The sequence below is a fragment of the Alosa pseudoharengus genome, unplaced genomic scaffold, assembly GCF_046254945.1.
Source record: "Alosa pseudoharengus isolate Yale_2024_CS ecotype anadromous, Long Island Sound unplaced genomic scaffold, YU_APseudo_1.1 YU_APseudo_1.1_scf_9, whole genome shotgun sequence".
Classification (NCBI taxonomy): domain Eukaryota; kingdom Metazoa; phylum Chordata; class Actinopteri; order Clupeiformes; family Clupeidae; genus Alosa; species Alosa pseudoharengus.
This window is the reverse complement of record NW_027468881.1, coordinates 16,967,975-16,982,507: the sequence shown is the minus strand read 5'-3', so window position 1 is coordinate 16,982,507 and position 14,533 is coordinate 16,967,975. Positions and strand designations below refer to the sequence as shown.

The following is a 14,533-nucleotide window of genomic DNA, read 5'->3' as shown; positions in this document are numbered from 1 at the left end:
TAGAGAGGGGAAAAAAGCTCACCATACTGCAATGCAGAGGCTGACCATTTCGATCCTCAGACCCACAGGCTGAAACGCAAGAAGCTATCTTTCTTTCTCCCTCTCTCTCTCTCTCTGTCTCTCTCTCCCTCCCTCCCTCCCTCTCTCTGGTTCTCTCCCTTCATCATTTTTTACTGAGCTTACAGGCTGCCGTTTGACTTGTACTTTTACAGGTCTCGCTGTCTTCCAGCCCTCTCCACACCCCTCCACGGTATGTTCTTTTTCCCCCTCCTGTCAGGACCCAGCCTTGCTGGCCAGCATCCAGCTCCAGAGAGGCGTCTCTCTTATTCACTTTACCTGTCCTCTCTCTCCTTCTCTCCTTCTCTCTTCTCTCCGCCCCTCCTCCCCTCTCTGCCACCTCTCTCTCTGCCTCACCCCCTTCCTCTCCACCTGTTTATCTTTCTCTCCTTCCATAACTCAGTGTGTCTCTCTCTATCCCCCTCTTTCTCCTTTCCTCTCCACTTGTTTATCTCTTTCTCTCCTTCTGTAACTCTGTCTGTCTCTCTATCTCTCTATCTCTCCACTTCTCTTTCCTTTCCTCCCATCCCCTGGTTATCCCTCTTTCTCTCCTTTCATCACTCTCTGTCACTGTCTCTTTCTATCTCACTCTCTCTCATTTCCTCTCTCCCCTCCTCCCCATCTTGTTTATTCCTCTCTCTCTCTCTCTCTCCTTCCATCACTCTCTTCCTCCCTCTCTCCTTTTCTCTCTGCTGTGTGTGATGTGTACCTCATGTGGTTTTTGGCCTGCTTTAATCTCTGACCTTTCCCCCCTGCCCTGGCCCTTATTAAACTATATCGCCAGTTAGGCATTACTGCCTCTTACCACAAGCCTCTCCATTGTCACTGGATCAGACGTTATCAGAGTGCACTGTTATGCTGGAGTGTGTGTGTGTGTGTGTGTGTGTGTGTGTCCCCTGGTGAGACTGTGTGTCAGACTGTCTTTCTGTCTTGTGCATGTTGATTTGTGTATCAGTGTGAGTGTGCAATGCATTCCAATGAGGTGCACTTATTACCATCTGTGGAATTTAAGTGTTGCGGCATGTGTTGAAATGTGCAAGACTTTGATTGTGTTTGAATAGGTGTGAGCATTTTTGTTTTTAATTCTTAGGATATATTTATGTCTGGTTGTGCAATTTTGCTGTTTACAATAATGTGTGCGCATGTTTGTGTGTGTGTGGGTGGGTGGGTGGGTGGGTGTGTGTGTGTGAGAGAGAGAGAGAGCATATCAACTCGAACAACATTGCTGTTTACAAAAATATGTGCACACATCATCTGTGTGTGTGTGTGTGTGTGTGTGTGTGTGTGTTTGTGCGTGTGTGTGCACCCACACCCGCATCAACCCACAGAGCTCTCCTAACTGCTCATCTCTGCAGCTTAATTTTTGTATGAGCGCAGTTTAACTCGGCTGTTTAGAGAGCGTCTAAAGGTCATGGCCACAAGGGAAAGCCCGGGAGAGCCAGCAAGAATAAAAAGGAGAGAGAGAGAGACAGAGAGGGAGAGAGAGAGAGAGAGAGAGAGAGAGAGAGGAAACAAAATGAGAGAGTGAGAGCAAGGGGAAGAGCAGGGGGAAACGATGATGAATCCTGCAAATAAAGACCCCTCCACAGTGTTTAATGATCTCATAGCCCTCTATTGTGTATGCACACGGGCAGAGCACAATACACCCGAGTGTCCTTTCTGTGTGTGTGTGTGTGTGTGTTTCCTCCATGTGTGTGTTAGCATATACACTCCTTTCCATCAGCTGGAGAGAAAGAGCTGCAGGAAAACAACCACCCCAGACCTCGCCAGTGCTGGCTCTGAGCATTCTCTGTGCTTCTTCCACATAAGACTATTTAAACATCCCAATGGGCCTTGTTTGTCTGTGTTTGTTTGTCGATCGATCTGTCCAGCTGACATCCATATTTATCTCCTGTTTGCCGTTGTGCACTTCCACCTCTGTTTTGTCTCTCTGTCTGTATGATAATGTATCCATTGGTGTATCTGTCAGCTCAGTCTAATATCTGCATGCATATCTATAGAGATCTGTGCCTACACTTCAATCTGTTGTCTGTGGATCTGCAGATATCTGTACCCATACGCCAATGATAAGTCAATCTATGAAGATATAGATCTACATTGGAGCGTGTGTTTTTTTCCCTCCCCCAACACTGAAAATGCATAAAAGAGGAATTAAAAGAAAGGCTGCTTCAGATCGTTTGTCTGCTTATCTCTACCCCTCAGATGGGATTGTGACTCATAGGCTGCCCTTGTCTTTGTCTTTGTGTGTGTGTGTGTGTGTGTGTGTGTGTGTGTGTGTGTGTGTGTTTTCTGCGTTCTGCTTTGTTGTTTCTGTTGTTTCTTTAGAGGAGGATGTGGAAAATTTCGAGATGTCTGGCCTGCCTCTGGACACTCAACGGAATATCGAAGCAGACAGCTTCTGGTGCATGAGCAAGCTTCTGGACGGCATACAGGTGAGTGTGTCTGCATTTGCTTTGTGCTTCAAGTGTGTATGCAAGTGTGTGTGTGTGGCTGCATGATGGTCTGAGAAATTCACTTGCATCCGTGCCTCCCTCCCTTCCCCCCTCCCTCTTCTCCTTTGTGTCTCTCTCTCTGAGAGATCCTGCACCCTCTCCAGTCCTGGCTCACGCCACCGGTGTCTCTGGCTGGGCTTACACAACTCCCCACCGTCATGAGTTATTGTCCCCGAGCAGTGAGACGCTGCTCAACCATGGATTACAAAGCAGACGGCTTTTTACCACCCCCTTCCTCCTCCTCCTCCTCCTCCTCCTCCTCCTCCTCCTCCTCCCCTCCTGGAGCCTCGGTCAGCCCAGGTCCAGTAGCCAGCCAACAGCCAGAGCATCCTCAACGAAGCAGGCAGAGCTTCGGGTGAGGGCATCGGCAGTGCAGCGGGGTATTCTGGGGGGACAAGATAGCCCTGGTAGTAGTTAGCGGACATCATTGAGAGGTGCAAAGCGCTGAAGGTCACCCGGGACGTGCGTATGACTGGCAGTGGATCCGAAACTCAGCTGACGGGCACACAAGCTTTTATATGAGCCACTGGACACGCATAAACACACACACACACACACACACACACACACACACACACACACACAGAGGCACGGAAGATCTGGCCACGCCGGCCAAGAAAACGGCAAAAACTTGCCAAAAACTGAACTGCAGCTTGAGGGATAGAGATGGAGGAGGGAGAGATGGAGTGATGGAGATAGGCGTAGGGAGGGAGGGAGAGAGAGAGAAAGAAAGAGAGAGAGAGAGAGAAGGAGAGGGAGCCAGAGCAGAGCATCCTGCCAGCATCAGTCTCTCTTGCAGCAGTTGCAGTGACTCTCATTAGCTTACCCCCCTGTAAGTGTTGGAGTGGATTAAAAAGAATAATTAGAATGATTAGAATGATTCCGTGATCTGAAGAGGCGACCAGGCTATATTTGGGAATGACACCATTTATCACGACGTGACTTTTTGGCTTTTATGCCATCAGTTAGAGCAGATAGTGTGTGAATGTGTGGCCCACACACACACACACACACAAAGACACAACACTCTCGCACAGTCACAGTCACAAACATACAAACACTCTCTTGCGCACGCACACACACACACACACACACACACAAAGACACAACACTCTCGCACAGTCACAGTCACACACATACAAACACTCTCTCGCGCACGCACACACACACACACACACACACGCACACGCGTACACACACGTACATCCAAAGCGCCACACCTACAGTCTTGCTTGCAGTCCTGAATTACAATGCCAGCTTTCATTGAGTTGTAGATTCCAGACAGTGTAATCTCCAGGCCCTCCGCTCGCCCCCTCGCCCCCAGTTTGCTTGGCTGTGGATTTGGATGCTGCTCCTGCAGCCCAATATCCAGACTATCAGAAGAGATTATTATGAGGAGGTACACAAATTGATTGAAATGCATGATGTCCAGGAGAAAACTGAAGAAGAGATCCTCTCAGTGTATTATTTTGTGTATCCGTCTTTTCATGCATATCCCTTTTTCAATCCTCCTTTTGCTCTCTCTCTCTCTTGCTCTTTCTATCTCTCGTTTCCTTTTGTCGCATGCGCCCTCCCTCTTGCTTTTTGTATTTTCCCGATTTTTTTTGGTTTACCCCCATTGTTTAGTCTCCTCCTAACTCATCTCGCTCTCTCTCTCTCTCTCTCTTTCTCTCTCTCTCTCTCTCTCTCTCTCTCTCTCTCTCCCCCCCCTCCCTCTCCTTCTCCCTCTCTCTGCAGGATAACTACACGTTCGCACAGCCTGGCATTCAGATCAAAGTGAAGGCCCTGGAGGAGCTGGTCAGCAGAATCGATGGTGAGATTCACTGCCAATCCTCCATCTTCTCCGCTTTTTTCCCTTCTCTTTCCTAGCGAATGGGAAGAAAACAAAAAATGCATTTAACTAGCAGGCTGTCTGACTCCACCGGAGAGGCCCTTTAATGTTTAGTGCAAATTCTCTTTAGTGCTCCTCAATGGGACGGGATCTGCTTGCACGTGAGACTGTGTATGCATCACAGGGATTCCACTAAACCTTGCTTTACTAACACCTGTTTGTGAGCAGAGTATAGCCTACATGCATCTGCACTCGCCTATTATTTGAACTCATAGGCAAAATGAAACTTCACCGTAGTCTCACAGTCAACGACAAAATGGTTCTACACAGTTATTTACTTTCACTATTGACTGACAAGAGGTTACAATCGAAAACATAGCCTGAAGAGAACAACACTTACCCTAATTATGTTCGAATGACTGAAAAAAAATCCTAAGGATATTTACTGTATCCTCCAGAGGAGTTGTTTGGGACTGGTTGCTAAGGGCTGCTTACATCTTGTGACACTGCAATTTCTACTGTGCTTTATATGCGCCTTTTGCTATAGACCAGTTTTTTCTTGGTCAGTGCAGTGGTGTAATGCTTTTTAGAGGGTTAAGATAGACATTTTTGGATCATACACCAGGCTCAAGGTTTAATAAAAGTGGAGCGCATGGCGAGAAATTCATGTGGGTGTGGGAAATGGGTGTAAGATAAGAACAAGCCTTGCGCCGTACTTTGCGCAGGGTGTACGATAGGGTTCTATGGTGTTTTGCTGTATCATGTGGCTTAGTGCTGTTTTAAAACATACTGAAAAGAATGAGTCATAACACATGTTCTCCATACTCGGGTACCAGCTTGGATTTCTCTTCAATGGCCTTTTTTTTTTCTCTTCAACTGCTATTTCAGTACCATACCTGGTATTGAGAGCTCTAAAGCAGTTGAAATCCACTAATCTAATTTTAATCGCATTCTCTTGTTGAACATTGATTCTGACAGCGGCTCAGCGTTTAGCAAATTGCTTATACTGTTAACCTGCTTTTTAAATTCTGTTTTATCGTCTGTATGTTAATTGCTTTGTACAAAATCATATAAAGATTTTTTTTTTTTTTCAACCATCAACACTGATTTGGGGATCCAACTTAATCAGTGGTTCAAACATATAGCACTAATTAGCATAGCCTATACACCTAAATATGCTTATTTATCGTTATTTTTACCATCTATGTGTCAAAATCAGTGTTATCCCTCAACAAGCGGATATGATTAGACCTGTTTCCGGTGTAGCCTTCGGACATTTGGCACAAACCCATGAACTCCAGAAATTTAAACCCAAAGGCGTAATAAAGTGTTGCAAAAAGGCTGCAAAAGCTAAATGCATTAATGTCATAAATGCATTTTTAAGTGCACAATAGCACACAATGGGCCCTACAGTATTAACTCAATGTGCATATTGCAGATGCAGGTCTTATTGTAAGAAAAAGAGTAGCTAGAAGGTTATTACATTTATGCCACCCTACACTAAGCACAAACTCGAACAAAATCAAAAGGAGTGATGCTTTTGGCTTTTTCTGCATTGCCTTGACTTGAACACTGCACTGCGTAAGCTGCTACTTTGAGAGCCAGGAGTAAGGGGATCATTATGACCTTCAGCTTCTTCCACACCTCCCAGAGTCCTCACTCATTCCTCTCCTGTGGAAGGACTCCATTCTTCCATTCTCACAGTTCTCTGCCTCCCTTCCTCCCTCTCTCTCTCTCTCTCTCTCTCTCTCTCTCTCTCTCTCTCTCTCTCTCTCTCTCTCTCTCTCTCTCTCCCCGTTCCCCTCCAACTGTCCATCCACCTCACCCCTGGCCCCGTCTGATTTAGCACCTGGCTATTACGGCTGCTGTTTATGGAGTTTGGCGTAATCATTTGCTGAGAGGCCATGGACGGCGTGGCCATAAAGAGGGCCGCGGTGTGAGGCTCCGTCTGCGGGCCATCAATCAGCCGTCACCTCGAAACAAACGGCCTCCTTCCACACTCCGCTGGGGTGGGGGGTTGTGGGGGGGTGGTGTGTGGGGGCGATTGATTTTTCCATAACTCTCAACGATTAGGGTGTGAAAGAGAGAAAAAGTGAGCGAGTGAGTGAATGAGTGGGAGAGTGAGTGCGTGAGAGAGAGGAGTGGTGACTGGCTTGTAGGAGGAGTGGGGGATGGGGAGTGGTTTTGATTCTCAAGTGATTCTGTGAAAATGAGCTTGCTTGCAGAGTGCAGCAGGTGCTTTTTAACCCTGACCAGTGCACGATACATTTTATCTCAAGCATCTCTGTGTGTAAATGCCTCGTGCCTGAAACTGAGATGATGGGGAGGAAGCGCGGCACGGCAGACATTGCCAACGTGTCCGTTAACCGTGTTAAAAAGAAAATTCGGTGGCGCTCGGCTGCTGGGTTAGTCCCCTGCGGCGCGAGCACTCGCTGCTTACACAGGCGGACGGGCACCGCTGTCCATGTGAAATGCCCTTATCGTCCCGTCAGCCCTGGCTGCAGTCACTCTCTCGCTCGCTCACTCGCTCTCTGGCCTCTAAGGCTTTCGCCTGGAACAGTCAAAGGCTTTTATCGATACCCATCAAGAGTGCGGTCAATAGGCATGCATTCTAAAAAGCTATCTTATTTGTGCCGCCAAACAAAAGGCACAAAATAAAAAGAGATTTCAAAGACCCACACCCCCCCTTTAAAAATCTATTCAGCCAGACTAAACAGGCCAGCGATGCTTGGCTCATTTTCTCTTGTCTGTGTCCTTACCCATTTAGTTCAATTCGACTCGATTATTGACCCGCCCTAAGCACCTTATAAGTAGAATTAAACTGGTGATACAAATTAGTCATGGGCCTTTTCTCTCACATGCTAATGCACGCGCCGCTCGTGCCTCGTGTGAATAGTGTGCTGTGCAGAAGTGAAACTTTTATTCTTTTATTTGGGGTCATCTGAGACCGTGACCCCCAGAGAGGTGAGCTGGACGCAGACATAGAGCGAGGGGAGTTTCTTGGTGTCTTATGCCCCCAACGTTGTCTTCAAGGCAGCGCTGCCTGGAAGGCGCTAGGGTTTGGCATGGGCTAAGGTTAGGGTTAGGTTTAGGATTACATGCCTTTAAGTCGACGGTGGCAGCGCTGCAGACGACATTGGGGGCATAAAAACACCATCGAGCGCGAGGGAACGGGAATCCAGTTGGAAGGCCTTCATTACTCTCTAGTGGGTAATCTTAACAAATGCCAGTGGGTAATACAAATAATCAAAAATACTTGTTAATTAATTTGATTAAATGCTAAAATGTATTAAGTGTATTAAGTCAAGTTACCTTTGTGAAGAGCATTGCATTTAATTGTGTAACTTATACATTTGAAACCATTTTTGAGTAGGCTTTAGAGTTCACCTTACTGTAGATTCCTCCATTTTCAGCTTTTGTATCTAGCAGCCAGACTAGCAGACCGCGCTGCCACTCATTTGTTCCAGTTTCTGCTTCTGTCTCTCGGCAAATAACATCACGGCGCTACAGTAGTGATGCACAAGTCAGGGGTTCAAGTCCCAGGGAGCCCAAACACTGAGAAGATGTCTGCCTATATTGCACTCTGAATTAGGGCAGGCAAGCATTTATTTGAGCTCAGTGCTTTGAGCTCTGCACAGGCAACCAAAAGGTTGCAGGTGTCAGATCCTGGATTGGCACACGGGGTAATTTAGTTTGTATCTAGTCTGATGCCCCTGAGTCAAGGAAAAAAACACTGATTTACGTCCTTTGGCCTTACCCACCTCCAATGGTAGGTTGTGTCTGGTGGTAGTCCTGTCTCTCACTCTCTGCTTGCTCTGTCTCACTCCCTCTCTCTTTCTCTTTCTCTCTCTCTTTCGCTCTTGCTCCAGAGCACCTCTGCAAAAAGAGAGGTAGTTGATTTTAAAACCCTACCTGGGGTGCCTAACAGACCAAATGAACATCTCTCCTCTCTTGGCTCTTGCACAGAGGACATCCACAATCACTTCAAGAGGTGTGAGGTAGAGTACCTGCAGTTTGCCTTCCGCTGGATGAACAACTTGCTGATGAGGGAGCTGCCCCTGCGTTGCACCATACGGCTGTGGGACACCTATCAGGTACTGTGTGTGTGTGTGTGTGTGTGTGTGTGTGTGTGTGTGTGTGTTGTGTTGTGTTGTGTGTGTGTGTGTGTGTCAGGGGGATGATAGTGCCACTTACAGCAGGGGCCTAGAGGAGCCCACTCCAGGGTATCTATCTGCCCTCCAGCTGAATTGAGAGACAACTGTAAGTGAAAACACCTGTGTCGGGTTCACAGTTGACCTCCTGGAGGGGGCAAGGAGCTAAATCAGGTGTGGGTATAGCTGCAGGCATTTTTAACACGCCATTTTAAACCAAAAACAATCTTTGTCCAGACAAGTGTTTTAGTTCCTTATCAGAAATCCAATGCCTAATGCACCATCCAATGCCTAAGAAATGTTAATCACAAGACCATTCATGTATGCTGGGCATGCACATTCCTTATTCTTTTGTTGGTCACTTTGGAAGTCAATGTGGGTGTTTGCGTCTCTAAATGTCTTTGTTTCACACGTCAAGATGGATACACATAAACTTGGGTTTTTAAAAATGTTCTCTTCAACGATTACATAAATAAAAACAACTTCATGTTTAAATTCCTATCCGGATTCAGGAAGTCACATTCGACCGAATCATGCCTTCGCAGGGAATTAGATAATGGAAATCTCTGCAGAATGGTGTTACTGGATCTTCAAAAGGCATTTGATACGGTAAATCATAACAGACTGATTGGCAAACTCGAGGCCCTGGGGGCAGACAGCTCCACCTGTAGTTGGTTTAGGTGTTACCTGTCAGGGAGGGAACAACTGGTGGACTTACGGGGAGTGCTGTCTGATCCTAATGTAGTTCAATGTGGCGTTCCGCAAGGAAGCATTCTCGGACCGTCCTTATTTTTTACATTAATAATATGGCGGACTCCTGTTCATGTAAACTATTTCTATATGCTGATGACTCGGCACTTTTAATGTGGCATAAACACCAATCCACTCTTGAGAGTACCCTGAGTTCTGAGCTATCCTCTGTAAACAACTGTCTGACTGACAATATGCTGTCCTTACATCTTGGTAAGACAGAGGCCAGACTGAGTAGATGCTCTGAATTTAGGGTCTCTCTGAATAATGTTGTGGTCAAGCGTCAGTAAAATACCTGGGTTGCATTCTAGAAAACAACCTGGATGGCAGGAATATGGCCAACAAGGTTCTGAGTAAATTCACCGGCCTCACAAAGTTTTTAGCCAGGATATAAGTCCTGGACTTTATTGTGTTTTTATCCTCAATTGTATCTGATGTCTGTGCATGTGTTAGGCATTCTTCATACAATTACATAAATCAAATCAAACTCTTCATCTTCACTAGAAGGCGTTTTTAAAATGTGTAAACATTGTTTGCATGTGGGTGAGACAACCACACAAAATGTTCGTTTTACAAACTATCAGTGTGGAGGAGGTGCTAGACTCTTGTATTACTTGGCTCATTGGCTCCGTGTTTTATTTGTTTGTTTCTAATTTTGGCTTTGGCTAATTTTGGCTTTGAGCTTTGTACAATGTTTAGGAGCGAGTGCAGTGTTTTTCGGAATTTGCTGATGCGAGTGATTTTACAGCATCAGAGAAAACACCTGACTGGGTATGTGGGGGTTAATTTAAACCGGCAGGAAGGTGCTTTGACCGAAAACATTTTGAACTGGAATCCTGTATTTTTGATTTGTGATTCACACCTGTTTAGCGTAGCTGCTGTGAACTACTCCACATTACAGATCCGTTGTACTATTAAATCAGTGTTGCATTATGTATTAGGCCACCTGTGCACTCGTCAAATTTGTTCTCATTATGAATCACAGAAGCATACTGTCCTAGTACATTGGACAATGTACCTAACAATCATGCACTGAAGCAAAGTGGGACCAGCCATTTCTGCTGAAGAAAAGATTTGGACTGTGTACTGTTGGGGCCACATTCACACCACAGACAACATACCGGTTGTAAACCAGCAACCATAAAAGACTGGGGAAGTTGGTTTCATTATGTAATTTGAAATAACAGGATCGATAGGGTAATCAATGGAAGCCATTCTGCAGCATGAAGCCTTAGAAAATGGAGTGGTTGTTTTCTTTTTATGTGCCCCCCCCCCCCCCCCCTTCTTATTGTTGTATTCTTGGCTCTGTTCGCTCCGAGAAGAGGAGCTTGTGGACACGGGCCAAGGCAATATGTTTTGTTTCTTTTATCTGTTCTTTGTTTGTTTCTTTTTCATTATTCAAACGGAACTGCGCACAGAAGCAACTCTAGGCTTTCCACCGCTTTTATTCCGCCAAACGTCTGGTGTAGTTTAGCGAGCGGGAATGTTCCACTCAGAATGTGATCGCCTGGGACCGCTAGCTGATATGGTAGAATGGGGTCCTGCCACATGTGTGGGTGTGCACTTGTATATATGTGTGTGTGTGTGTGTGTGCGTGAGTGAGTGTGTGAGAGAGAGAGAGTCTGCGGGCAAGCCTCTCCATGGCTTGTAAATACCGGTGTTGTGTCAGCACCACCTCTGCTGCACTCATCCCCAAAGACATAATTGCAGTCGACAGTGCAGGAGGTGTGTGTGGAACCGCGCTCGATTCTCCTGCCTCTCTATCCTCACACAGCTTTCTTCACCTCTGCCCTGTCCATCCTCCCTTTCCTCTCCTCCGCTCCTCATCCCTCACCTTCCCTCGTTTCCCTCCACATTACAGTAGAAGGCCTTCCTCTTCATTTGCTTTTCTTCTTCCTCCCATTCCCTCCCCCACATCTTCTTTTATCCTGAGGCGCTCTTTGTCTCTTCTGCTTTCCATCGAGCCACTTCCCCACCACCACCACCAGCAGCACATCACACCACCATCACCACACCACCACCATCCCTCCCTCCATCTTCCCTCGTTGCCTTTGAGGTCAGGCTGAGGCCAGCCAGGCAGGCCAGCAATTGGCCCACCTTGTTTTTTCCTCTGAAAGAGGACGACATGAATGAAGCGCCTGAGACCGGGCCGGGCAGAGAAAAGAGCAACTGTTCCTGGGAGCTTAATGGGCAGCGAGCCGCCCGCCGCCCCTGACCTCCACGCCACCGCAGCGCCACTGCCTTTTGTGTGCCGAGCAGACATCACCTTAATTATGTCACAGCCTGAGTCTAATATCAATGCAGATGTCCCTTTTTTCATGAGCACCCAGGATGGATCACTTTGTCTGAGCAGCTCAGAGAGAGAGAGAAATAACTTTCCTGCTATAATGGTTTGTTCTCGGGGAAGGATGCACTGTTTATCATTTCTTCGTTTTATTTATTTTTTTCCCTTGAGCACACACCCCCTGCGTTTGATCCATGCGCTTCTGCGGATTTGGCACGCGATGCTTATCCATCTGAAATATTTAAATTGGGAGTCATACCTCTTTATGTCATTAAGGAATCGATCGTTTATTATTCATGGAAGAGCTGGAATTTATTATTTTTCCCCCCCTCATCTGCCTCCACGCCTTGCATTTATAAGGCGGATCAAATCTAGTCCAGACTTCCATCGGCCGTCCATCTTCTCCTTTTCAAGGTGCATTAAGCCCAAAGCACAAAAGCCTGCCCCTGAAGATCAATTAGTCTCCCCACAAAGAAGCCCAGACAGAGAGGCAGATGAGAGGGGAGCGGGAGACAAAGAGGAAAGTCATGTTAATGTCTAACAGGAGTGATAAAACGTCCACGTCTTACTTCCAGTCCATTAGTGCAAGCAGGCAGGCAGCCTTCCGCACGTCTCTGTACACCCCCACTCCCACCCCCATACACACACACACACACACACACACACACACACACACACACTTACACACTTCTCTTTGGATGAGAGGAACGCACGCACAGACGAATGAGCAGACACATGTGCCGACTCGTCTCAGTGGAAGGGGAAAAAAGAAAGGATGGAAGAGAGAAAAGGAAAAAAAGAAAAGGAGCGAGTTTAACACAGGAGACCTGTCTCTTTCAGTAACTCACCACCTCTTTCTCACATTCCCCATCCTCCATTGCCTCCTCCTACTCCCTCTCTCCCTTCCTCCCTCCCTCCCTCCCTCCCTCCTCCCCACTGACTCTCTTGTTTTCTTCCCCTTCTCTCTTGCATCCCTCTCTTCTTCTTGTACTTCTCTGTGTCCCACCTTGGGCTTGTCTTCCCTCTCCCTCGCACAGGGGCCGTGTTCGACATAGATTTCACACATAGCTTTAAGAGGGACAAACAACGCAAAACACTTAAGGAAAAAAAAAGCAACAAAAAAAAACAAGCCTATTTATAGCACGCTGCCTCTGACGAAATTCTCCTGATAGGAGGCACAGGCAAAAGAACACTGGCAGGCTGAATGCAGGAGACGTGTACACTCTCTCGAAGGAAGGACACTTCATGCGTAGTGCTCACTGGCTGAACAGAGAAGGGTACAGGAGACGAACAAGGGCCCCTCCACCAGCTTGTCCCAGCAGAAAATAGAATGCATGTGATTTCTGTGTGCTATCAGGCAAGTCCACTTGCTATGAATTCAGTCACCTGTAATTTGCTAGTTCATGCATCCCCCTTTTGTGACTGAAGGTGAACCTTTGTCATTGAGCTCATGAACGGTGTATATGGTTTTATTTATTTTGTTGTTGTTGTCGTCATTGCAGTTGTTTAGCTTAGCTCCAGATTGGGCCTTGAGGACTGCCTGCGTTTTAGCCGGATATTGACAGTGACGGGTGTGACGACAGAGTGATTCATTGCCCTGGATGAAATCAATGGCTGTGGCCTTCGCAACACCTGCAAAAAAAAGTAGAAACAAATCAACCTACAGTAAAATCATTGTGCCTACCCAGCATGCATTGTGCCTACCCAGCGAGCCTCTCCAGTATTGAAATGTCTTATCCATTCAATGTATATATAGTGTCAGAGTCTAATATTCATGACCTTGGCCAATGTAAAAAAAAAATCTGTCTAAAAACATCCTGTATGCTGTATCCTGTATTTTTGTTTGGCAGGGGACTTGAGTGAAGTGAGTAGAGAGAGACTGGCATCGCCGCTCTTCACACCGAGCGTAGCGTGGAGTGTGTGGATCCATATTTTTATAGTGAAGCCTGAAGCCCCATAACAAACTGTGTGGGGTACTGTCCGACAGAGAGATTATAATGTGTTTGCTACGTTTGGTCAGGCCCTTCTGACAAGTATGCTGTGTGTGTGTGTGTGTGTGTGTGTGTGTGTGTGTGTGTGTGTGTGTGTGTGTGTTTGCAGGCCGAGTCAGAGGGATTCTCTCATTTTCACCTGTACGTCTGTGCTGCCTTCCTCATCAAGTGGCGCAAAGAGATCCTCTCCCATGTAGACTTCCAGGTATGGCACTACCTCGTTAGAGTGTGTGTGTGTGTCTGTGAGTGTACACATGGCTTCATGTAAGCGACCCTTTCAGGCTATTTGTGTGTGTGTGTGTGTGTGTGTGTGTGTGTGTGTGTGTGTGTGTGTGTGTGTGTGTGTGTGTGTGTGTGTGTGTGTGTGTGTGTGTGTGTGTGTGTGTGTGTGTGTGTGTGTGTGTGTGTGTGTGTGTGTGTGTGTGTGTGTGTGTGTGTGTGTGTGTGTGTGTGTGTGCGCGCAGAGAGAATATTTAAATGCACCATGGTCCCGTCAGACACTTTGTTGCAATTGGAATAATTGGCCCTCCAGTTGAACGGGCTCGGAGTAACCAAATTTCACAGCCCAGTGCTTCTCCACACCTCAGTGGCTACAAAATGAGAAATTTCTGTTCTTCGCCTCGCCTGTGCTCCCCTCTCTTTCATGGTGTTTTACTCCGTTCCCTCGCTTCTGCTGTGCTCTTGGCCTGACCCTCAGGGTGTGCGGAGAGTGTGTCGGACATGTGTGCGTGTGTGTGTGTGTGACTGTGTGTGTGTGTGTGTGTGAAGATGGAGGTCTGCAGGACTAGAAGACACACATACAGCCACTCAAGCATGTCACCACTCAAGAATCCCCTGTGTTTGCCGTGTGGCACTCGCTGTTGTAACACCCTTTTTTTGTCCCGAGGATTTAAATGATTTTTGAGGAAAACTGGAGCAGGTGATCACACAGAGCTCCACACACTACATTATTCAGGCAGAAAAAACTAACAACTTCC

The 14,533-nt window shown here is 46.8% G+C and overlaps 1 protein-coding gene across 1 annotated transcript in view; it reads left to right on the top strand.

Annotated features, from left to right (window-relative positions):
* The window catches only part of tbc1d22b (TBC1 domain family, member 22B), a 43,264-nt gene that overhangs the window by 23,616 nt on the left and 5,115 nt on the right, over nucleotides 1-14,533 (top strand). Inside the window, exons 8-11 of the mRNA XM_076276908.1 lie at nucleotides 2,383-2,489; nucleotides 4,287-4,362; nucleotides 8,347-8,474; nucleotides 13,666-13,761. Coding sequence (XP_076133023.1) covers nucleotides 2,383-2,489; nucleotides 4,287-4,362; nucleotides 8,347-8,474; nucleotides 13,666-13,761 — 407 coding nt within the window. The remainder of the gene's footprint in view (nucleotides 1-2,382; nucleotides 2,490-4,286; nucleotides 4,363-8,346; nucleotides 8,475-13,665; nucleotides 13,762-14,533) is intronic.